Raw genomic sequence first — 20814 nt, forward strand, 5'->3', positions numbered from 1 at the left:
CTCCTTCTCAAAAAACACGAAGTTTTGAGGAGTAGATTGTCACAAAATTTTAATTTTGACAAACCTAGAACAGCCACATGCGAAAAAACCCAAACATTTAACACACTTACTGTTAGGGTCTTCACTCACAATAAAGCGAGCGCATGGCGCCAGGCAACGACGAAACTCAATGGCACTTCACCGCAAGGAGAACTGAGTTCCACTATTCGCAGTCGCTGAAGTGCAGATGAAGAATGCTGATGCTAAAATCCGAATATTTGGGCCAGAAAACCGAGAACGAAGGGCTAGAATGACCGCTTCATGAAGGCAGAGAAATCTGAGGAGCAGATGGCGCGCGCACCAATATAATATGACGACGTAAGAGCGCTGAGGCGGGCTTCAGACAATCGGCACTCCCAGAGGGCGTTCTCACTGCGTCTTAGCCTACACAGCGTTGAGTGAACCTATGAAAGAGAACTGAAAGTGCACCGTATATAAAGTTATTGTCTTTCAAAAGTAAGAGTCGACTCTGAGTCAATGAAATGAATTGTTTTTCAACAATCTGTTTCGTCGTGACGTCAAGACGAAACATTAGCCTATTGCCCGCCCACTTATTGCACGCGCAGACACCAGGGAAAACTTGAACCTCAAACCAGCAGCTGATTCCTGTGGATACTGGATAGCATCATGTCGAGAAGATGCTGTGCTCTACAACGTGAAGGTAAAGCCAGTTTTTTTTTTTTTACTGCCCAAGGACGAGCATGTGAAGAATCAGTGGTTAAAGTTCATCCTTATCCATGATATCACAGCAGTATAATCCTAAACTTTTGCTGTGTTCCCTTTTCCCTCTTCTGAAATCTCGGAGTTCAATGCAGGATTCGCAAAACGCTTACTCTTGAAAGATGGTGTCACATTACTTAGTTTTGAGTTTTATATTGTGTAGGTCTCCTGCTAACTGGCTAACTGAAATACTTCTGCTAATCAGCTGTGGGCCACTATTACCTAAAACTGTGTCTATTAATGCAGATTGTCTGTTGTTCTCACTAGTTTGAGTAAAGATTAAGCATGGAGCAAGATTTGTTTTACCAATGTTTATGTTACATCATTCATTCACGCTAGAGCTCGGCTAATGTATTGCATAACTTACATGGACTGTTATTGATAAAGTTTCCACGTGTTCACCGCAATATATTAGAAAAATACTCGATAAATAAATTAGTACAAGTAAAATAATCCGTTGATTGACATGCACTTGTTAATGCTGATGCTGAGGAATTACAGTTGCAACATCTCATGTACCTCAAACTGAGTAACGTTAGTGTATCACTGAGAAACGTCCTGCTCGAGTTGTCCTTGCGATGGAGGTTCGGGTTCAATAACTAGTTCTTCCAATGAATGTTTCATCATCGGACTCACGCTCGCATTGATATGGTAAAATCGACGTCATTGTTCGTTACTGTGTTTAGTTTACAGTGTAGGGAGCCTCAGGACCAGGACATGCAGAGCTGACATTGTTATGGCAATGGGAGTTTTTGTTTTCGACGCACTGTACACGGTAAACCAATCACAACAGACTGAGCTGTCTGGCCAATCAGAGCAGAGTAGCACGTGGAAAGGAGGGATTTAGAGAGATTGATTCATTTGACGAGTCGTTTGAGAATCATTGAAAATCTGGTGATGTGCAAATGTATATTATGAGAAAAAGAAACAGTTTTTGACCTTTGATGCATGTAAACCTATTGTAGGAGACTCCAAAACAACATTAGGAAACTTTAAAATAGCATAATAGGGGCCCTTTAAAATCACCAACAATTACGACTTTATCTGCAGCCAGTACTAACTCTGATAGAAAGTCAGCAAATTCTTTGATAAAGTCTGTATGGTGCCCTGGTGGCCTGTATACAGTAGCCAGTACAAATCTAATACGTGGTTTATCATTCACACTATATATTGTTATATTAAGCACCAACACTTCAAAATAATTATATTTGAAACTAGACTTTTTATTCATTCTGAAAATATTACTATAAATTACAGCAACACCTCCCAACGAGGTTCATGTTTATAACCGTAATCTTGGGGGGTGGACTTATTTAAAGTAATGTAATTGTTTGGTTTTAGCCAGGTTTCTGTCAAACACAGCTCATCTCGATTAAAGTCTGTAATCATATCATTAACAATAAGTGCTTTTGAAGTAAGGGATCGAATATTCAGCAACCCAAGTTTTATCATTTGCTCATTTGTTATTATATCTGTTTTTTTTTATTTGTTGAACATCAATTAAATTTTTACCCTTAGATGGGTTTGGAAGTTTTTTGTATTTCCTAATTCGGGCAACAGACGCAGTCTCTATATGATGATATCTAGGTGAAAGAGGCTCTATGTGATGGGATTTATCTGACCTCGGTGACGTGAGACAGCTAGCAGACGGTCGGTTTAGTCAGTCTGTCTGCTTCCTGACCTGAGCCCCAGTTCATGTTTGAGCTCTAAGACTAAGACAAAAAAAAAAAAAAAAACTGGAGACAAAAGAAAAAAATGCAGTGATCTCGTCATTGCAACTCAATTTCTGCACACTAACGAATGCTTTCATCATAACTAACAGTGCAAATACAATGTAAATAAGAGAATCGTTGACTATACCGGGAGTTTTGGCAAAAGTCCAGAATTCAGTCACTGATAAACTTGCTGTTTGATTGACAGCTCCAACGATTGTAGAGGGAGCATTCTTTGATCACTTTCAATATATAATTTAATAACAGTTTATATAATAGATTATTTTCATCCTACTAAGAGAAACAATGTGAAGTTGATTTAGTCACTGGTTTGATTTACAGACACATAGACAAGACCATCTGACTGTACACAAATCATTAAATATAAAAAATAACTGGTCAAAGATCAAGCATTAGAATTAGCACGGCTACTTGCATGTTGTGGTATTACTGTCGAGTCCATATCGTAAAAGTCTTTTTGCAAAGCCTGTGCCGAAATTGCGACTGATTTACCAAAGAATCCACTGTAAAAATGTACAGAATACAAATAAATAATGCTCAACTGAGACATTCACATTGTTAAAAATAAATAACCACATTCCTAGCTTTAGAATCTTTTGGAAGGTAATGTTATTTTTAGTCACCCTTCTCTACTCTTTATCTCACTAACACGCCAGTGGGCGGGGCCAACGTTGCAACTATGGAGTAGGTGTTCATTTTCTTTTGTTGCGACGGTCTTTTACCTTTCTATAAAAAGCACATTCCACATAGAGTCGTTCGCTGGGCTTGGTCATAATAAAAGCTGTTTATGGACTAACAAGCAAGTTTTCAGTTCTGAAGCTTACAGGATATTCTCATAGTATGATGACATCTTATATGTCAAAAGCTCAAGGAAAATTTTATTTCTCAGTTCATGACCCCTTTAACAACAGTTTTGTATGGAATTGACTTAGTGAACCTTTAAGAAACCTCTGCTTTCTTTCTTACCATACAGCAGTATTAATGATCTTCATCACACATTCATTGATGCACTGGCAAACGTTCACCAGAGGAGCTCCCCGTTCGCCCATTTTACCAAGTAAGAGACCTAAATGAAAAGCCCTTTGTTATATTTATGCTTTTAATCATGATTTTACTAAATGAAGATACTTTATTAGGTGAAGGCAGATGTTTTACCCATTGTGGCTGAGAAAATAACAATGCCAAGTACATTCATCTGCTGACTGCTGCCTGGACGGGTCTTATACTGGATGTCTGGAGCTGGCGTAAGTTCCAACAGCACCGTTCGACCCTTTGGATTGTCGTCATCTGGCATCAAGTAAACAAAATTTGGGCGTCCAGTGTTCACTGGTGTTTTAAAGATGGGAATAAGGTCTGTCTTATACTGAAACAACAAAAATAGGTTTTACATTTTCATAAGAAAATGTGAGTGATGTCCATTATACAATCCTTGGTATAACCATTTTGTAAATATTCTAGGTGATATATAATGTAGCCACATGTAAATATTCTAGGATTTTGTAAATATTCATTTTTTTAACACCTTGCAATATGGTTGCTAGGGAGTTGCTAGGCAATTGCATACTGGCTCAAGTAAAAAAACAAAAAACAATAAGCCACATGATTTGAAGTCAAAGGCTGTAAATATACCAAAACAGTTCACTCATATTGCTATGAATGAGAGAAAGTGGTACGCAATTTGGTTGAATGAGAGAAAGTGCTACGCAATTTGGTAGAAAACGTCCCACCTTCTAAATAAAAAAGCCAGTCATCAGTTTGTAAAGTAATCGCATTGCTGCAGCTGAATCTCTGGTTAGGACTAGGCACTTAGGACTGCACAGGCACATTGGCTGGAAGAACCTTGAATGCACACTTTAATAGTGCTATTTAAAAATAAGAAATAACATTTATGGAACAGTTGATGTTCATGTAGTAGGTCTTTTATGCACAAAATAGCTGTTTGGAGACATTGCAAATAGGCCACCAAGTGAACATCTCGGTTACGTTTGTAACCCTCGTTCCCTGAAGGAGGGAGCTGAAACGTATGTAAACGTACTGACGTTTTGGGATTGCATCAGAGAGCCCCAATCGTCTTTGAGTATAAACAGAACGAGCAAATGCACATTGGCTTGTGAGATTTGAATCTCGCGCTCTGGCCCGCAGCGCAGGTATAAATAGGAAGCGGATGCAAGCACCAGTTGTTTTTCCACTGAGAAGCTGAGCAGGAGCCTGGCGTCAGTGGTGGTCCAGCAATGGTGGCGACGGGACGTATGTCTACCTTTCCCTCCTTCAGGGAAAGAGGGTTACATACGTAACGAGACGTTCCCTTTCAGTCGGGACGTTCGACGTACATAGACATACTGACGTATTGGGATCTCGTAAAACGCCACCTATTGCTGCTCCCTTCCAGCGCCTAGCATAAGCCTCCTGATCCCCTCGCACCTTGGGGCGGAAGATGGGACAGGGGTAATGCAGAGGAAGTCTTACTGCTGTTCCGCATGACCCATTCAGTCAGACTATTAGATAACACTAGGAAAGCATGCCCTTTCGAGGGGAGAGCTGCAGAAGCCACATCTTGTCCGTAGGGAGGTATCACGTGAAAGTTACATACTGTATATTCTGTTCTGTTACAGGCTGTTCCGGGCAGTTCAACATATTAAATGTCACTGAGGTGGCTATGTAGGCCGGAGCCACCTCAGTGACATTTCATATGTCACTGCTGCGCTCCGCCACGTCCGACTGCCGGAGGTTGTGGAGGACCTCAACAGGGTTCGCCTAGACAGGGAACTCACCTGGAGCAGAAATGCTGCACATATCCGGTCCATAGGAGGGCAATGGCGCAGCAAGCCGACACTTTGAGCGGGGTCTCCGGTGTTTACTGGCTATGGGATGCAAGTACACGGGAGGATACCGGCTCGACACGAAGGCTATAAAACCTAGCGAACGTGTTATATATCACCCAGCTCTACAAATATCTGTCAGCGAGGCACCCAGTGCTAGCACCAAGGAAGACGCAGCACTCCTAGTGAAAGAGTTGGGGTGTAACCCTGGTATCCTGGCCAAATTTGCCCAGTGACCTCTGTCCACCATAGCCTCCTAATCATCCCTATACTGTATACTTATTGGCTTCATAACTCTGTCTCCTCTCCACCAATAAGCTGGTGTGTGGTGGGCGTTCTGGCGCAATATGGCTGGTCGCATCATCCAGGTGGTGATTGAGGAGATCCTTTCTATGTAAAGCACTTTGAGTGCCCAGAAAAGCACTATATAAATGAATTATTATTATTATTATTATTATTATTATTATTGTTGTTAGTCTTTCTATTTATTCCGAGGTTTACTGTAGTCAGCCAGATCCGGGCCGTGTCCAGATCAGATGGTGGACCTGCACCTAGACACGACCACAACACATGATGTAGTCAGCTGGATCCGGGCCGTATCCAGATCAGATGGTAGACCTGCACTTCAAAATGACCACAATGCATCCCTGAAGTGTCGGCAGAGAAACTGGTATGACACTGGCAGAGACACTGACACTGGTATGGTGCGCTGAGAACCAGCCCGGGAAAGCATAGCCATCAATTCTGGATCAGGCTCAGGCAATGCTGCTTTCCCAGAAAGAGGCAGCACAGCCGAGTCTTCATCTCCAGATTCAAGCCCGCCCTCCGATGCTGCAATCGACATCTGGTCGGCAGGGGAGATCCAAATAAAATGACTGGCCAGTCTTGAGAAGAGCCAGCGCGATCAACCAGAGACTCCACGGCTTGCGGTGTTTGAGAGGAGTGAGGGGCCCACAGGGATTGGGTACCGGGCGGGGAAGCCCTCACTGTGATCCTCAAGTCACCCTGGCTATTCGTTGAAGTAGCCCTCTTTTGGGGTTGGCCAAAAGAGGAACTAGATCGAGGCATAGGTAAGGAGACCCCACCTCGTTTGAGGTGTAGGAGTCTCGACCTCAGAATGCCCAAACTGCTGAATGCCCAGACACGTGATGCAGTGTTCGTGACAGTCAGCTTGCGCCAGGGAACGACCACATCCAGAAACACACGGTAATATGACATCTTGAAAAAGACGCAGTCACACCTGTGTTTGCTCTTTCAGGAATTAACTCTCTCAGTGCAGCCCGTACAGTGAAGCACTCCCTCAACTGATATTAAAACAGTGACCTCGTAGAAGACGCCCACTCGTTGACTGTATACACCACTCTCAGAGAATGCATACAAATGATTTGTTCGGCTCCGAAGCGAAAGACAACTGGTGCTTGCATCCGCTTCCAATTTATACCCACGCTGCGGGGCGGAGCGTGAGATGCAAATCTTGCACGCCAATGTGCATTGGCTCGTTCTGTTTACACTCGAAGATGATTGGGGCTCTCTGACGCGATCCCAATACGTCGGTACCAATTGTGACAGACTGAAAGGGAACTGGCTTGGACTTGGGTATTGTTCATGTTCGCAGTACACACACAGTATATTTTTAAGCTGACTTGTCAAATAAGTGGCATTTAATGTGTTAAAGTGTTTACTCACCTGCTGGAATGTGGCTTCAATGAGATTGGAGGGTATCATATTCCTGAGGATACAAAATATGATGCCAATTAATTAATTAATTCACATTATGAATATTTAGGACATTAATCACCTATATGTCATACACACTGCAGATTTAAGCACCAGCTATAATTAAGTGTGGCAGCCAAGACTAACAGCAGCTCACTGTGTCCATGGGCAGAAGGGGGTGGGGGATGGGAGGGTCCTCCTCCTCTTACTTTGTACAGATTACTAAAAATATCCTAATCACCCTGCTGCTTTAATAGGATTGCACTGTATGGGATGGCCTAGACTTCCCAGACATGGACAATTCTTTCCAATGAATGAAAATAGCAGTGACTCATCAAAATGAGGAGCAATTTACCCCAAAAGCTTATCATTTTAGCAATTAAAAAGCTAATATTAAAGGGATAGTTAACCCCAAAATGAAAATACTGGCAAGATTTAATCTCATGCCATTCCAAACCTGTGTGACTTTTTTATTCTGTGTAAAAACACCATAACAGTGGTACATGTGATTTGTGTGTTATATAAATAGCACAGTGATTTTATATGTATATTATAATATTTTCTTCTGAAGCCATACGATAGATTTTGTGAAGAAAAGACTATCATAGTTGAATTCCAACACAACAAAACATTTAGACACAACACACAATTCATATGAACTCCTTTTATGATATTTTTATGGTGTCTTTGTGTATTTTTTTAAGCCTGTGTGCTCCAATTCCCATTGATGGTAATTGCATGGGAAATCTTTCTCTTTCTGTGTCACATAGGAGAAATAATAAGCAACACAGGTTTGAAACTATATGTTTGGGTGATATCCCTCTGTATTTTCCATTTCTGAAACAGAAGAACACTATCAAACCCACCAATAAGTCCAAACATTAACCATTAATTACCCCTAAAATCAGATGGAAATAGATTGAAAAGTTTGTCCAAGCTTCTAACCCCATTTCTGTCAGGACCACTATCGTCAAATACTATTGACAATTAGCATACAGTTAGGATTGGTGGTATGGTTCTGTTCTGGGCAAGGACTCCCTGCGCATCCATGCAGCCTAACATGGATAAGAGCAGGGAGAACAGAAATTTTCCCCCTTAGGCTAAACAGAACAGAACCAACATGAATGTATTGCAGCTATCATTAATTAATTTTAAAGTACAACATAATTTGAGAATTTTAGTCTGATTCAGGGGTAATCAGAATGCCAAATCCTGACTGACGAGAGGAGGAGCTGGGGATGGATGAGGGTAATAAGCTCCTGAGAAACGCGATAGCTGCTGATAATACTGAAGGAGCTTATATGTATACAGTGATTCCTATAGGTAGACGTGGATCCGCTGAGAGTCAACTGGTGCTACGCTTGATATCCAAGCCTACTCCTAAAATCTGCTTGGCTGATAGGAACGTTGGTCCAAGACCAACAAAGATGTTTGCTACTTGACAAAATGTGTCATAGTACATTCTGACTGTACCTGACCAGATCCAGCAGTGCATCTGCAGATGTTATGACCTGTCCACCTCCCAGTCTGTTGCCCTCCACATCTGTCCCATAGCCAGGTTTGATAATTAGAACAAGTACAATGCCAACCACTACAGCGATGAATGTGGTCCAAAGGTAGTAGGTGACCGTTAGCACCCCCATCCTGCAGCAGGCCTTTGACTCCATTGATGACAGTCCAGACATTAAACTACAGAGAGTAAGAGCTGATATGAGGATATATTCACACATTCTTAATGTGCGACATTAAGAATTTTGTCTGATAGCTTTAAAATGAAATGCAGATGTGAATAAATCAAACTCCACCTGGAGGTGATTAGGGGAAGAATCAACATTTTAAGTATCCGCATGAGCAGCTCACCAGGGAAGGAGAAATAGATTTTTGCCTGATTACAAAAACAGAGAAAGAGTTGTTCAGATGATATTCAGACTTTTAATCAGTAATGTGTGGGTGTATTTTTTATATATATAGAGAGAGAGAGAGAGAGAGAGAGAAAACTATATGCTATAGTTCATTTATGTAAGTGATGATAGCAAAATAAAGTAAACTGTGACATATTATACCCAAAAATTCGTCATAATACAGTGGACTACCAGTAAAATTTATAAAAATTTGGGACCAAAAATGATTCAGACACTTTGACCTGACCATGTTTTGCTTAAGTGTTTTTTCTTTAATTGCTAACGCGACCTTTTTACACCACAGACTGAACAAAATTAAGCATTGCTTGGTAATTGGTTGACCTAAATTGGTATTATCTAATTGTGTACTTAAATTTAACAGCTGACAGCTATTCAACCTAATTCATTTGTGAGACAGTAAGAGAAGGATGGCTAAAACCAGTGAAATATAAACTGATTTAATAACTCTTGTTCTTGTCATATTTTATTACCATTTTCTAAACTATAGTTAATAAACTGTGATAATGTGAGAAATGTTGAAGGTGTCTGAATACATTTTGGTTTGACTGTATATATATATATATATATATATATATATATATATATAAGATGAGCGCTGCATTTGACAAGCATCTGTGAAACACTGCAAAAAAATAAAAAATAAATCCCCACTGTTTTTAAAAGAAGGCTGCATTTATTTGTTCAAAAATACAGCAAAAACAGTATTTAGAATATAAAAGAACTGTTTTCTATTTTTATATATTTTAAAATGTAATTTGTCCCTGTGATGGCACAGCTGGACTTTTTAAAGCCACTATTCCAGTCTTCATTGTCACTTGATCCTGATTTGTTGCTCAAGATACATTTATTATGATCAATATTGAAAGCAATATATATATATATATATATATATATATATATATATATATATATATGAATATGTATATATGTATATGTATACGTATATATATATACATAATAATAATAATATATATATATATATATATATATATATATATATATATGTGTGTGTGTGTGTGTGTGTGTGTGTATATATATATATATATATATATATACACACACACACACACACACACACACACACACCTCTCCTTAACCTGCTTTCTGATTTGAGGTTGCTTTTATGGGGCGAGTTAATTGCCACAATATAATACTTCTTATTGGAAGTATGAGTATGTTGTTGTCTCTCTGTCTGGGATTAGATCACTAAGCACAGATGTTCTTAAGTAGCCTAGTAATTCCTAACCTTGAAACCTACATGCCTCCATCCATCACAACACAAATCAAAAACCGACAATGTTGTTCAAATAATTTTATCTGTGGAGTTATAATAGCAAAAACTGAAGGAAAATGGACAAAGATCTAATTGTGTCGTTTATGGACACGTCACCTAGATTTTGCGTCCTATCGATTTATTTTAAAAACTCAGGTAAACTCAGGAAAAAATCTGTTAAAACCCATGTAGCCCATGTTGACAAAAAATAATACAATATATGAAGATAAAAATGTGTATATATTTGACACCATTTCATTTGCTACAGACAAACATATGTTTTGTTCTGTAACAAACCAACATGGAAACATGTTTCCAAGATGAGCCCATCATCTGACAAGCATACTTGTCAAACATACTGTAAGTTCTACATACATTCTGAATCATACATTTTCTAAAAACATGACATTAAAGCAAGAATAAATAACTTAATAATGAAGACCAATTAAATGAGAGACCAATTAAAACACAACATAATGTTTTCACCATTTCATAAATCTGATCAAAAGATAATAAAATATAGAAAAATTAATGTGTTGAAAGGATGTTTGATGTGTACCCAGGATATCATGCATCACTAACAACTTTACAACAACTGCCATTCTTTTGTATAATTCTACCCTTGTGTGCATTTTCAGTGACATGTCCACAGTCATTCATTTCTCTAAAATCCTAGTTTAATAAGCCTACCTGTGTGGAGAGGGCCAGGCCCCTCAGCATGAAGCCCAGGATGCATCCTGTGATTACAGCTAGTACCGAGAGCGTCAGCAACCCATTTCGCCTGATGTAGTCCTTCACATACTTCCTGACACTGACTGAGAAAATGGTGGCCATGCAGTCCTTTATTCTCTCCAGCGGGGTTTTAGCAGGTCCCGCCGGAGAGAAGAAGGTTGCAGGCTCGGGCGGCGCCTCCTCGACATCTGCGGGTATCAGTAGCTCCTCCATGGTGAGACGCTGTGTGTAACGCAGGAGGGAAAAGCAGAGGTAACCTTTTCTAATGAGGGATTAAGCCATCATGCATCCATCCAACATCTCAAGACCACGGTTGGGAGGAATTAGGAGGCTAAGAGGATTAGGATGTAGTAATAAAATCTAACACTTCCCTGTTGACAGTGGCTCTGTGCCATTTAGATTTTTGTCATGAAGTGATGTCAAATTACCCCCACTTTGTGTTTATTTATACTGTAGTAGAAGAGAGATCAGAAAGTAGTGCATTGTGTTGTACGCAAACCTAATCCATAATGAGGTGAGGTAAATTATCTCTCTCTCTAAAGCCACAGGGAAAGTCAGCACGTGCCTTCACCTGATCTCGTTACAGATGAGAGTGTCCTTTACGAAAATAAAGGAGTTTTTCCCTGGAGAATAGACTGACATAGGTAAATGAAGTTCCGAAGTCTTGAAGTTCAGTAGCCTAGGCTACTCTTGATATAGTCTGTCTTGTTGTGGTTTAACAGGATTTTCAAGGTATAACTCGACAGACCTGACCAATGGCCATCAACGCTGTGATTTATTGATAGAGCTGGATCTCAGCTCCTAGTCTTTTTTTCTCAAAAAAATCTCAACATTTTCAAAAACACATATTCTCACAATTGTGACTTTAATCTTTGAATCCTTTCACTAAAAAGTTTATTCAAATGAATTCAATGATTTGTTCAGTGACCTTTTCTGCAGGTTACACCGTCAACTTGCGAGTGTCTTTTTGTGTTGAGTGATTTTGAATTAAAGGGATACTTCACCTCTGGAAAGATGAATGTGTATTTAAAATGGGTCATTTATGTAGAAGAAATGTGAAATTATTTTTCAATTTGGAGCTTTCTAGACTGAGAAAAGCCAGAAAATTTATTTTTGGCTTATGTGGATGAAAGACAACAACTCCCAGAATGCACTTGCTTCGCTGCCCTAGGAGGCCACTCCCAAGCCACGCCTACCGGTAAGAGAGCGCAGTTTAAAACAACAAGGCTATAGGCTACTAGTGAGTCTCCGTGACGAGTCTCCGTGACGAGTCTGCCTGGGATTTCGAGATCGCCCATTTGCCATTCATTATGTTTACTGTGGCGAGCAGGACGAGACTGAGGGCCGTGGGAGAATGATGAGAGGCCGGTGGCGTGATTACTGAGATGCACCAGTCTCGTATCTCTCACGGAGGAGCGGGAATTTTCTTAGCAATGTTAAAATGCACATCAACCGATCACTTGTTTAGCGTTCATGTAAACACTACATTCAGATTCACCAATCGGAATGAATTCAGTTAGATTGAAACAAAAGGTGTGCATGTAAACAATGAATGGCGTCTGCAGAAAGCAAAAGCCGAATCCCAGACATGTTGGACGATCTCGACGGCCGGACATGTCCGGGAAAAAGAGGATGGTAACGCCTACTACTCAGCTTTCTCCTACTACTCAGCTTTCTCCAAAGAACAAGAGCCTCCAAAGAACTACATTCTGTGAGTGAGATCCCACCCTCTATGGGCAGGTTGAAAGCATGCGGGACAACCCCTACTACTGGCTGTAGTCTTTAGCCTCTGGCCAAAAAATCCTCAGATGACGCAAAATGATGATTTTTGCGTCATCAGAGATTTTTTTCCAGACAAAAAATACATAAATCTCTCATCTCAGGGGGATATGAGGGTGGAAAGCATGGCAATTCGAAAATACTACAGGTTTTCTACTAATACAAAGCTTAATGCTAAATCCTGAAGTATCCCTTTAACCGATTCGTTGAACACAGAGACTTAAAGGGCCCTATTTTAACGATCTGAAACGCAAGTGTCAAAGCGCAAAGCGCAAGTAACTTTGTGGGCGGGTCTCGGCGCTGTTGCTATTTTCCCGGCGGGATAAATGACTCTTGCGCCAGGCGCAAATCTAAAATGGGTTGGTCTGAAGTAGCTTCATTATTCATAGGTGTGGTTTGGGCGTAACGTGAAATAAACCAATCAGAGCGTCATCTCACATTCCCTTTAAGAGCAGATGCGCTTTTTCCATAGCGGATTGCTATTGTAACGGCGGATTTGCCAGGCGCGCGCCAGCAGCGGTTCACAGCCAAGGAGAGCAACGCTCTCGTCACGGCCGTAAAAGAGAGAAGTTACATTGAAATGGAGAAACCCACCCAAATTAACTTCGGTTAATTTGGGTAAATGTGTAAGCTAGATGTATGCTTTTATAATAAATTGTCTATCTATCTATCTATCTATCTATCTATCTATCTATCTATCTATCGTAATAATGTATGATTTGCAAAAATGAAAACTGCTGCTTCTGTGTAGATGAGAGAATCAAAGTGCGCGTTGTGCACACGCTACATTGATTATGGCCAAGCATGCGCCCTTAAAATAGCATATGAATAACATGCGCAACGCGCCACTGACTTTAAACTATTTTTTCCTGGTTAGTGGCGCAATTGTTTTCTAAACCTGCAAAATAGCAAGAAGGAACGTTTGCGCCGGAACACGCCTCCTCTTTGCGCTGAACCGCCCCCGGGAGCGCAAGTGTATTTCTTAGTTAACCGACGTGCTTCTGTGGAGGGAAAAGTCCGCTTTGCGCGGGTGCAAAATAGGAATGATACATGCGTCGGTGTACAAAGTCACTTGCGCTGGGTGCAAGATAGGGCCCATAATGCTTTATTAATATTTGTGTGCTAATACAGTTGTTGGGGCTTTGGGTGCTCGAGCCCCTGCCCTATTTCAAAATTAATCAAAAGTGCCCTTCTCAAACAAATATCAATGATAATATTGTGGTCAATAAAACAAAATGCATTTGATTATAATTAACATGACAACGTGTACAAAACTAAAGTAGCCTAAATTCATGTTTATTTTTACGTTTCTGTCAGTCTGAGGTGTCGTTGCTATAATGCGTTGCATCACTTGCGTCAAGTTGCGTGTCTTGCACGGGGTCAGTCTCCGTTTTCGAGGGTCTTAAAACTCTGGAGCAGTGTGTGTGGACGGCAGGCATAACCGTAACAAAGGTTATGCGTTTTAAAATGAAAATGCACCAGTGTAAACGTAGGTATTCCACAGTCTGCTCGGGAACCGATGCTCTCGAGCCAAATATGGTTCATTCAGTGAGTATATGGCTCCAAACCAAACAATTTAAAACTTTTTTTTTTTTCAATAATAAAAGGTAGTGTGTCAATTCAATAAAAAATTCACAGCATTTAGTAAAAAAACACTATTTAGATCGCAAAATAGAGGAGTGTACAGAAATTGATGATTTGGAGAATGAAGTTGTTGATGCTGAGGAGTATGGAGAGTGAATCGTCAGCACGAAGGCTCCTGTGCAGCGCGAGATACAGAGAAACCGAGAAAACACCAGCAGCAGGCTGTGTGACACAGTGCCATTGCAACGCGGACAAACAATTAAGTTACCCAAGTTCAGCGGTGAAATTAGCTTGTGGCAAGACTTTTGGAATCAGTTTGAAACCGCTATTCACAGAAACGACACAATGAGCAAAACTGAGAAGTTTAATTACTTAAAGACATATCTAACCGGTGCTGCTTTAAAGGCAATAGCTGGACTGATGATGAGAGACGGCAATTACGATCACGCAATCGATCTGCTTCAGAACCGGTTCGGAAGAAAGGATCTGCTCATTAATGTGAATATGACCAAGTTGCTGAATCTGTGCCCAGTAAAGAAATTCCATGATGTCAGTGCTCTGAGACAACTTTACGATGAATGTGAATTACAGATCCGTAGCTTCCCAGTCAACAAATTGATATCACAGTAATCTCACCATGAGCTCCCAGGATACTCATGATGTGGTCACAATGTGAAGTCACATCAAGCTAAAAGTGTAACCTTACAGCGCAATCACTGTGTGCTCATACTATGGTCATAATATGAGGTCACAGCGCACTCACTGTGTACTCATACAGTGAGCTTCCAGGATACTCAAACTGTAGTCACAATGTGAGGTCACATCGAGCTAAAAGTGTAACCTCACAGCGCACTCACATTATGCTCATACTATGGTCAATCTGAGGTCACAGCAAGAGACATACTTTGCTCATACTGTGGTCACAGCGCACAGTCAAGTCAAGTCAAGTCAAGTTTATTTGTATAGCGCTTTTCACAATACAGATTGTATCAAAGCAGCTTCACAGTATTAAATTAAAATAATACAACAAAGTTTGTTTCAAGAGGAATTTATTGATTGATAAAATTCCCATAGTTATTCACAGTATGTGTGTGCTCATACTGTGGTCACAGCGCACTCACTGTGTGCTGATACTGTGGTCATACTGTGGTCACAGCGCACTCACTGTGTGCTCATACTGTATACTGCTCATACTGCTCATACAAAGAACGTTTTTCGACAATTCAGTTTCCTTGTTTATTTTGATTTCTTTTCAGTCTGGTGTTGCAATTTGACAAATAGTTCTATTTGTCGGATACATTCTGCTTCTGGTGTTGTTTTGATGACTTCTTTTTGCTTTTTAACTTAAACTTCATTGTCCCCTAGGAAAGACTTCACACATCCTGAAACATAGAGAGCAATATGTCATTGCAATCAGTTGCTAACAACAACTGGTCTTGACATTACATTTTTTATATATATCAAATGAATCTTTTTTTACTTCTTTATGAATAACCATGCATTTTTTAAAAGTATTAAGTGCTTCGGATCAAGTTGTTTTAATAAGTATTAATAATTCTCAATTTGCACACACTGATTTGATTGGACTAAATTGGAATACATCACGTTCAGTCGGCCGGTCGCATACGGTCTATTCGCAGAAGTTCTGAAATTTCAACGGATCCAAAGCTCAAATCGAAATTTTCCGCATATGATCTGAACTCCCCACAGCTCCCGTACGACTCTCCATTGGAAATGAATGACTTCCGGTCCGACAGCTGTCGTTTGTCGTGTGCAGTGGAAAGGCGGCTTTACTTGTCAAACATTTCAGGAGCACTGGTGGCATCACCTTTTTCCTGTGCGGTTGTTAAGACAGACAACCCTTTCTGTCACAATGCTCTTCATACTCTTACTAACTCTCCTACAATGGAGCTACCATGGGTATGAACGAGATAGTTGACCCGACAAAAACATACAGAATATTACTGTAATTAAAAGATGCTAGGATTAAAATTTGTAATCACATTGTTATCACCTGCACACTAAAATAATCAATTAAACTGTTTTTCCAAATGCACTGAATATTTGTGTAGCCTTACTAACATAAAGTGCTCTATAATTTTTGTCCTCTTCAAGCTTCTGACAGAAGGCTTCATATGTTTCAGAACTGGAACATTGTTGTTTAAAAAGTTCCTCACAGTCATCTTCATCTGGCCGCTTTATGAGAACAGCCTTAAAGGGACAATGTGTAGTTTTTTAGGTATTTTATTATCTAAAATCAATATTTTTATTCATAAATATGTCCTCAATGGTGTACAAATACCTCGGCCAGTTATCTGACTTATCCTCATAAACGAAGAATTTATTATCTTTATATACATGGTAGGTTCACGGAGGCTTCCATGTCGTTCCGCCATCTTGCAAAACTATAATAGCAGAGAGGGACAAAAAGTACTAGGCCAACGCGTTTCCACAATGCGTTTTCGTTCAGAGCCAGCGTCACATGACTGAAACCAGCAGAAACGGAGGAGCAGAGCAGTGAGAGGCGCTTTGAAACTGCCCCGGCAAGTTTAAAAGGCCACATTGCACTGTTAATCTTAATGGCGGACCATACATATGCCGAGCCACAGGAGAAGAAATCCTCGTTGCCAAAAAAGTCCAGAATAGAACGTTAAAGGAAACGTGACTGGAGATTACAGAAAACAAGAGAGTTAATGTCGGGATAGCTTTTTCCAGGTGGAAAGAGCTAATGCTGGAGAAAGATTTCAAAAGAGACGCTGAAGTTGCCTGCTTTCTTCTCGACAGGTAAGTCAATGTTACAGTCTTAATTACAATCTTTTTTTCATTGCTTGGTTGTGTACTTTATTATATAGACAGACGAACATTTATAGTTAAAAGTTAAACAGGCTCTTTGATGAATAGCAGCTATTGAGTAAAGTAGAGAAGGCGCTAAAAACAAGGTTTGTAAGTTTTACTTTTTGTAACCTAGAAATTCGATAAGAATATATTTTAATAGAGCATATGATTGTTCTCGCATTGTTTACACACCTAAGGCTACTTCCAGTTCTCTTACGAGAGGTTCTCTCGTATTGCGTAAGTAGCTTACGCTGCGGGAAAAGTCATCTTTCTCGAGATATGAAGCCAAAAAAAGCTAAATTTGTCAACGCAGTGCAGCAGCACGCAGACCTAGAGCAGGCTAACTAGCGTGCTCATTGGCTGCCCTGCCGCAACTGCAGCAGCCTACCAGTGAGCCTGGCGTGACGTCACGCCCAATGGGAGCGCTCAGCGCCCCCACGCGTCACGGTCCGTAAGAGGGGCGTGTCTTAGCTTATAAAAGGAGGCTCGGAGGCTGCTTTCTCTGATTTTTGTCTCTTCAGCGAAGCTCTCCGCATCGCTGAACTCTGAGGAAGCCGCCGTCGAATCTAGCGACCTGCAAGCCGAGGATTCGCCTGAGGAAGCCGGCCGTCTTCGCCGCCTTCAGCGTCCCTGCCTGCTTCGCTATCCGGCGATTATATCCTTTCTATTATTACTGTACAAATGCCTTGCATTTCTTGTAAAGCTCCGCTCAGCGACAGAGACCGCCACGTTATCTGCGTTCTCTGCCTGGGTCCGGACCACGCAGCCCTCGCCCTCACTTCAGGCGGCTGCGAACTGTGCGAAGAACTGCCGATGTCGACCCTGCGGGCTCGACGCGCCTTGTTCGACGCCCCCGCTGTCTCTCCGTCTGCCTCCACCGGGCCGCGTAAGAAGAAACGCCGCTCTCAGAGGCCACCGGAACCTGCAGCAGTAGCTGAGCGCTCGCCGGAGCCCCTCCCGCGAGCCTCGCTATCCCCTTCTCCTCCTCTCCTTCCCGACGCGCAGCGGCCGGCCTTTGCCCGCACTGCCGTCGCCTCAGAGGATGAAGCGGACCACGCTGCTATCGCAGACAGCTGCTCAATCCTTGCCTCGGACAGCGAGGAGTGGTCGGGTTCTCACCGCTCCTCATCCTCAACACAGGAGTCTAGCCGGTCCCGCTCCAGTGTCGACGCGGAACTTCTCCGCCTCCTCACTAAAGCGGTCGAACAACTGGGACTCGACTGGTCCCCAACAGGCTCGATGGGTGTTTTCTGCCTAGCCGCCGCCAAGCGCCTGCCTCTAGGTCAGCACCCTTCCTGCCCGAGCTCCACGCTGAGCTCTCCAAGTCGTGGAAGGCCCCGTTCTCCGCTAGACTCCGCTCTCCGGCCTCTTCGACTCTCTCCCAGGTGGACGGAGCCGCCGAGAAGGGATACACACAAATTCCCCCGGTTGAGGAAGCTGTGGCAACGCACCTTTGCCCGCCATCCGCCAGATGGCGCTCAAAGTCTGCCCTGCCGTCCAAGGCCTGAAGGACCACTTCCGCCCTCGTCGGCCGCGCCTTCGCTGCCGCCGGCCAGGCCGCTTCCGCCCTGCACTCCATGGCTGTGCTTCAGATCCTCCAGGCCGATCTCCTCCGTGAGCTGGACGAGAAAGGCCCGGATCCAGATGCTCTGACGGACCTGCGCAGCGCGACAGACCTCTCGCTTCGCGCCACCAAGTCCGCTGCACAAGCCATCGGAAGATCTATGGCCTCGCTCACCGTCACCGAAAGGCACCTTTGGCTGACGCTGGCGGATATGAGCGAATCCGAGCGCTCCGTTTTCCTCAACGCCCCGCTCTCTCCCTCCGGTCTCTTTGGCCCAGCGGTCAGCGGGATCGTCGAGCGTTTCTCGGAGGTACAGAAGGCGTCGCAGGCTATGAATCTCTTCCTGGCCCGCCGCTCGAGCTCCTCTGCGGCCGCCCTAGATCGCGCTCAACCAGCCGCCACAGACCGCCTCCCCCCCGGGGACCCCGGTCCAAGATAGCGCTGAAACCTGAGCCCGCGAAGTCCTCCTAGCAGCCGCAAGGAGGAAAAGATGGCCGAGTCCCGCCGCGGCCGGACCGCCATCAAAGCGCCCAGCTCTGTCAGTCCCCTTAGAAAAGGCTACTGCAGCAGCTTACATCGCAGCCAACGTGCCAGTAACACAACTCGCTCGCCTGCACACAAACGCCGTTTTCACGGCGACCCAGAGAAATCTCAGAAAGAGTATTGTTTCGGGTTTCCCGGCTCACGCCGAAGGTGTCATGAGTGTAGAATATGTGCCCACACCCCTGTGTTCACCACTACACACAAACACGATCTCCCCGGTAACGCTCACAGAGCGCACTCTCATAAAGCGGGCACGCGCCGCTCGAGTGCTAAGTGTAGAGAATGTGCCCACAATTCTGTGCCCACACCTACCCACTGCCCGCTCTGTCACACAGTTATCCCGGGACGCAGATCCTCTGAAGCTCCCAAACACTGGCTGTGTTACGAATGTAAGCTCTGTGCCCGCTCACGAGCGCGCGCGCTTACTAACAAACACGTTTACCCCCATGCCGCTCTCGCGCCACGGGTTTATGGCAACAAAATGTGCTCCGTCCACAGCGACCGAGCCGTTGCGTGCTGTACAGCCGGTCACCACTGTCTGCGAGCCCCCGTATTCGAGCACCGGCGGCGCGTGCGCCGCCCCATCTTCTCTGATACAGGTTCCCCATCCCGCGCAGCCCGGCGATCTGAACCCAGAGACCATTCGACCCCTAGCAATGCGTGCGAAAGCATGGCAGGCTATCCAGGGCGTGTCAGAATGGGTGCTGAGTACTATAATGCACGGCTATTCGCTTCAATTCACTCGCCGTCCACCGCGCTTTTTAGCACGGACCGAGACGAGAGTGAACAAAGAAGTGGCGCATCTGCTTCAGGCAGAAATAGCAAAGCTGCTGCACAAGGGGGCTATAGAACAGGTGCATCCTTCTCTGAGCGAGTCGGGCTTTTACAGCCGTTATTTCCTCGTACCCAAGAAGGACGGAGCGCTAAGACCTATTTTAGATCTGAGACATTTGAACAAAGCTCTCATGAGACGGCCGTTCAAAATGATTACAACCAAGCAAATTCTTGCGCAAATTCGCCCGGGAGACTGGTTTATCTCTCTCGATCTGAAGGACGCATATTTTCAGATCCAGATAACACCCCGTCACAGGCCATTCTTGAGATTCGCCTTCGACGGTCGGGTTTATCAGTACACCGTCCTGCCGTTCGGTCTATCTTTGGCACCCCGTACATTTATGAAGTGCATGGACGCGGCTCTCTCTCCCCTGAGAAGGCAGGGGATGCGGATACTGAACTATCTGGACGATTGGCTAATTCTGGCGCAGTCAGAGACAGAGCTTTTGTCTCACAGAACAGCGCTTCTCAGCCATCTGGAAAGCCTGGGTCTCTCAGTCAACTGGACCAAGAGCTCATTACTGCCCCGTCAGTCAATTTCCTTTCTCGGGATAGAACTGGACTCGGTGGCTATGACGGCCAGATTGTCAGGGCAGAGCGTGCGCCGCATTCGACATCTCGCCGCGTCTTTCCAGACGGGCAGTCAGGCTCCGCTGAGGACATTCCAGCGAATCCTGGGGCATATGGCTTCAGCTGCAGCGGTGCTCCAGCTGGGCTTACT

At 43.3% G+C, this 20814-nt stretch overlaps 3 protein-coding genes across 3 annotated transcripts in view; 1 reads left to right on the forward strand and 2 right to left on the reverse strand.

Annotated features, from left to right (window-relative positions):
- The window catches only part of slc1a8a (solute carrier family 1 member 8a), a gene marked incomplete at its 5' end in the record, with an annotated part of 28953 nt that extends 17786 nt beyond the window's left edge, over positions 1-11167 (reverse strand). The window contains 6 exons of the mRNA XM_082156765.1: positions 3459-3558; positions 3648-3855; positions 6998-7040; positions 8501-8716; positions 8833-8912; positions 10913-11167. Of these exons, the coding sequence (XP_082012891.1) occupies positions 3459-3558; positions 3648-3855; positions 6998-7040; positions 8501-8716; positions 8833-8912; positions 10913-11167 (902 nt within the window). The remainder of the gene's footprint in view (positions 1-3458; positions 3559-3647; positions 3856-6997; positions 7041-8500; positions 8717-8832; positions 8913-10912) is intronic.
- Positions 1-13830, reverse strand: part of LOC309488521 (uncharacterized protein) — a 245752-nt gene extending 231922 nt beyond the window's left edge. Inside the window, exon 1 of the mRNA XM_082156798.1 lies at positions 12954-13830. The gene's annotated coding sequence lies outside the window, so the exon portion shown is untranslated. The remainder of the gene's footprint in view (positions 1-12953) is intronic.
- A 3248-nt stretch (positions 13831-17078) lies between these two features.
- Positions 17079-20814, forward strand: part of LOC309487577 (uncharacterized protein) — a gene marked incomplete at its 3' end in the record, with an annotated part of 94126 nt that continues 90390 nt past the window's right edge. The window contains exon 1 of the mRNA XM_082155305.1: positions 17079-17101. The remainder of the gene's footprint in view (positions 17102-20814) is intronic.

Source organism: Leuciscus leuciscus (assembly GCF_965113295.1).
Source record: "Leuciscus leuciscus genome assembly, chromosome: 23".
NCBI classification, from domain to species: domain Eukaryota; kingdom Metazoa; phylum Chordata; class Actinopteri; order Cypriniformes; family Leuciscidae; genus Leuciscus; species Leuciscus leuciscus.